Source organism: Sinocyclocheilus rhinocerous, unplaced genomic scaffold (genome assembly GCF_001515625.1).
Source record: "Sinocyclocheilus rhinocerous isolate Xijiao unplaced genomic scaffold, SAMN03320098_v1.1 scaffold1160, whole genome shotgun sequence".
Lineage (NCBI taxonomy): Eukaryota > Metazoa > Chordata > Actinopteri > Cypriniformes > Cyprinidae > Sinocyclocheilus > Sinocyclocheilus rhinocerous.
Genome location: NW_015635060.1, coordinates 37,845 through 42,593, shown reverse-complemented (window position 1 = coordinate 42,593; position 4,749 = coordinate 37,845). Strand labels below are relative to the sequence as shown.

The 4,749-nt window shown below is 43.3% G+C and overlaps 1 protein-coding gene across 1 annotated transcript in view; it reads right to left on the bottom strand.

The window, feature by feature from the left end:
* LOC107746578 (signal-induced proliferation-associated 1-like protein 3) overlaps positions 1 to 4,749 on the bottom strand; it is a 62,111-nt gene that overhangs the window by 44,064 nt on the left and 13,298 nt on the right. Inside the window, exon 2 of the mRNA XM_016560840.1 lies at positions 1,927 to 3,516. Coding sequence (XP_016416326.1) covers positions 1,927 to 3,295 — 1,369 coding nt within the window. The 5' untranslated portion in view covers positions 3,296 to 3,516. The remainder of the gene's footprint in view (positions 1 to 1,926; positions 3,517 to 4,749) is intronic.

Sequence of the window (4,749 nt, the reverse complement as noted above, 5' to 3'; positions counted from 1 at the left end):
GGGTTGCCAAGTCCGCGTTTTTTCCACAGAATTGGGCTACTTTTAAACTGTTGCCATGGGTTGATTTTCCCAAGTGTGTTAAAGGTTTGATAAATTACATAAATTACATTTGACTGAAATGCTTGTGTTGAAACATTTTGAATTCTACCTATGATAAAACCTTCTACATTGCTGAGTCCTTAATATTTTCAAGAAACGGCTGAAAACACATCTCTTTCATATTCATTTGACCCTCTAACTCTAGCACTCTCTATTCTAATGCTACTTCTAATTTTATCTGCTTGTTTTTTTTTTTTATTAAAAAGCTTGATCCTCTAACATTTGCACTCTATATTCTATTTCTATTCTAACTACTTGTTTTATTTATAAAGAAAAAAGAGCCTCTAACACTAAATGTTTAGTATTAAACAAGGATTAGATGCCAGTAAAGTGTAAAAACAATTGTCAGGCCGTTGGTGTCCTCTGCAGGCCTTTGATATAATGCATAATGTACGTTAATTGTTTACAACACATTAGAGCCCTGCACGGGCCTCAAATTTAGGCCCTAAGCCTAATTAACGTTACGCATTTAAAGTAACGACCAAGCGGCCAGCGGCAGACAGTGAGCATATGCTTGATCAATTTAGCCTTCTCAAATCATCACGACTTGCCTAAAATAAAATCTATAGATATAAAACAGTTCAAGCATATAACAATGTTTAAACCTAGATAAATGTGCGCTATATCCAATATTTTGTGCGGAGAGTGGAAGCTGAAGCGTCCTTTGCAGGACATGGAGGCGCCAGCGCGATCACTTGCATTTTTTTCAGTGAATACGCCATCATTTTTCCTCATACAGGTAAGAGTAATACATCATTCGTAACTGTAAAGGGTTTAGCATTTTTTGTTTGTTAAATATAAGTTTTTGTTTTTTAAAGTAATGACCAAGCGGCCAGAGGCAGACACTGAGCCTATGTTTAATCAATTTAGCCTTCTCAAATCATCACAACTTGCCTAAAATAAAATCTATAGATATAAAACAGTTCAAACATATAACAATGTTTAAACGTTAAACCTAGATAAATGTGCGCTATATCCAATATTTTGTGCGGAGAGTGGAAGCTGAAATTTTATTTGTGTGCACTCACAATATCAACAAAACGTTGTGCTTTTATAAAATAAAAACAAACATTATGCGCTTTCTGCCGTCTTACGGTAATTACTTTTGCCGATGCTTTGCGGCAAGCTTAAGCCTATTGCGTGCATTTGAACGCAGAACTCTTCAGCTGCGCTGACGGCACGCACCATACATACTGCTGCTGCTGGACACTAAACACCGTAGAGCCGCTCTTGACAGTCGCTGTAGCACGGTCTCGTGTTGTTTCCACCAGCGCGGCAATTTTTTCATCACTAATTGATGGATGTCTAAAATATAAAAATAAGGAGAAGGCTAAAACAGGCCCGAGGCCCGGCCCGCGTCTCAACTATGACGTGAAAATTGGGCAGAAGCCCGGCCCGAGGGGGCGTAAAAAATAAGGGGCCCATCGGGCCCAGGCTGAAATGCAGGGCTCTACAACACATTATGTATTTTCATTATAGTTTTGTTCAATAAAACAATATTACTTGCTTTTGATACTTTATTTGAACCAATTATTATTGTGCCATTGCTATTATATATGTATTTTAAGTCATTTTAAAGGCTATTGTTTGCTTAGGTCTATTTTTATTACCTCAAAAAAAATTCACTATAATTATCCGATTACTCGATTAATCATCAGAATAATCCACCAATTACTTGATTACCAAAATAATTGTTAGTGACAGCCCTATTCTGATGCATTGTATATTCTGATATATGTAGTCAAACTGACAAAAATTAATAACTTACAAACGGAACAGTCTCGTGATCTATCGCTTTTATCAACATAAACATCATCAATGTCCTACCTTTCCCATAGAAGTGCTCATGGTAGTATCTGGCACCCAGGTCAACGTGCTCGATGCAGTGTAGCTGCAGTCTCTCTAACCTGGTGGCTTGAACCTCTGGCGGCACTTCCAGTTTGGACACACTGGCATTACTGCAGCGTGGACGAAGCCGGGCCTCCACGATGCCAGCCTCTCCCCGCTCCGCCCATGAGCTCAGAAAGCTGACATTCCGTTCCCTGTAGCTTCCGGTCTCATTGATGAAGTGCGGGCAGCTCAGCAACAGCTGGTGCTGAGAGTTGGCATTAACGCTAGCTGAACCACCCTGCTCTGAATGTTCCAGTGCTGTGGTTGATCCTTCCGATAGGTCCCTGACACTGAGGTCATCAGTGCTGGAGAAGCTGGGCTCCACTCCCCCCAGAGCAATAGCTCTGGAAACTGCCAAAGAAACAGCAGCCGAAGAAGCAGCTGAAGCTCCGGTGGCTGTGTTTCGCCGCTGGGCAGCGTAGCTGCGACGAGCTGCTGCCTCGTGCAAGTCAAACAGAACACTCTGAGCGTCAAAGTGGGCAAAACTCCGCACACATACCCAGGGTTTGGAAGACAATGTCTCAGGGGGTCGTATGTCATCCAAGTCGCCTCGTGGAGTCTCTGTTTCTCCCCGGCTGGAGCTGCGGAGTTTGCGGAATAAGGAGGAGGTACCAAGAGATGACTCTGTGCCACCACTCTTTTTGCGTACACTATTCTCTAGGCGGTCATCAGGCCGTGGAGTCGACAAGAAGGCGTGTGAAGTGGGTCCCTCTAAAGAAGCACCAAGCAGCTCTCCAAGCTTTGCAGGGGCTGTGCTACGCTGGTCTGGTCGCTCCTGTTGAAACTGGCTGAGCATGTCAAAGAAGCTTTGCTCAGACACTGCCTGTACATTGATGGAAGAAGTACTGCCATATTCCCGAAACAAATGGCCTTCGACCTCTGTTTCATCTTGTTCACTCAATGTTATCTCGCTGTTGGAGCGCTGTCGGAGTGGAGCGAATCCAGATGTCCGAAACCTCGGTGGTGTGCCTGGAGCCCTCGTTAAACCTGATTCAAGGAAGTCACCGTCCCTGGTACCTCGCTGTAGTAACCTGGTCACACCTCCACGAGTAAGCCCATCCTCGCTGTTGAGGTCATCCGGATGACTGCCCTGGCCATTCTCAAGCAGCGATTCTCGTGAAAGTGCCCTGCGAGGAGGCCACTCGGCAATCCGAGCTCGAACCCCCATTTTGGGCACGGAGACACGGGACGGGGCTGGATCGCCCACGGAAGAGTGGCCATTATGAAGGGGTAGACGGAGGTGGGGTGGAGGAAGAGGTTGAGAGAGAGGGGTGGCACACACCCCTGTGTCTCTGTACATGTTCATGGAGCCCACTGTAGTCTCAGGGCCAAAAAGGAGGGCAGGGGTCGTAGGGGAGAGAGCATCCTGGATCGATACTGCTGGTGTTCAGTGAGAAGGAGAGATGGACAAGCTCCACGCTGCTGTTGCTTCCTCCTCCCACACTCATTTCTTTGGTAGGAAAGGACTCACCTTTCCTAATCCTTCTGGACCAATCTGGAAACTCAAAGGCCACTTAAATCACAGACCTGCAAAAAGGCAAGAAACAAAGAGACATTTGGTATTATATATTTCATCCGGTTACTTATATTCAACTTTTAAAAAACATTCAGTTGTGCTTTTTGGGTTTGGGATCTTTTTCCTTTCCTTACACTTACTCTAAGCACTCTAGAGCCCCTACTTCCCGTAAACCTTCTTCCTTAATATTGTGATGTTTATTTTGCTCAAGGGATGAGCAGTTTTGAGAACAAAATGCAGAGAAAAGCTGACTGAAACTAAAATGAGAAAAGAGGAGTAGGATGAAAAAGAGAGACAAGAAAAAAAAACAGGCTGGTAGGAGAGAGAAGAAGTGAGGTGAGAGGATTTCAGACGTGGATTTCTCACACTCTTTTGAGGCTAATCTCTATTCCTCTTCCTGGCAGATATTCTCAGTCTCAGTCTTCATGATGTGTGGCGTGACAGCGGCATGGCTTGTCGGACATAGCAACAGTAACCAAGGCAGGCGGTCTGTGCTAGGGCTGTGCAATATGGACAAAAAAAACCTATCGCGATTTCTTTGATCAATTTTGCGATTTCGATTTTAATCACGATTTTGACACACACAGACATGCTTTACAGTCATAAATGCATTCAGTGTGAATTTGAAACATATTTCCAAAAGAAAACCAATTAGAGCTTTATCAAGAAGCTGTAACATGTCTCTAGAACAGACATATGGCAGGAAAAAAAAAATCCCGTGTCCATTGGTCATAGAGCTCTCTGTGGCGTTGCCTCAGATGTTGAACTAGATTTGTTGTGCCAAGTTCACACATACTCCGTCTGCAATGCGTATACAGCCTATGTGTATGCGGTGCAGAAGCAGCACGGACTCATTTTGCTTTCGCACAGGACGCGTTTGCAGTCCGCTCTGATCCGCGGCTGTTTACCACAAACACAACATTTATCCAGTATTTTGATTTCAAATCCAAACGTTGTTTCTGAAAATGCTTTTTAAGCATTGTGATTCTCTTTTATCACAGTACAGTAATACAATCTTTCATAGACATAGTCACGTTTAAACTCAAATATAACTTTGTTTAACTACCACCATGAGTGCCATCTATTATTGCCTTGTTTATCTAAAAGTGCACTTTTCCTTGTTTTAAATCTAGCCAAAAAGCCATGTGTTGACTGTGAAACAGTAGACATTAATTATATGCATTTATGGTGTAATTACTAAATTTCCGTGCCAATCCATGTTATTTTTTACCGCGAATAATGCG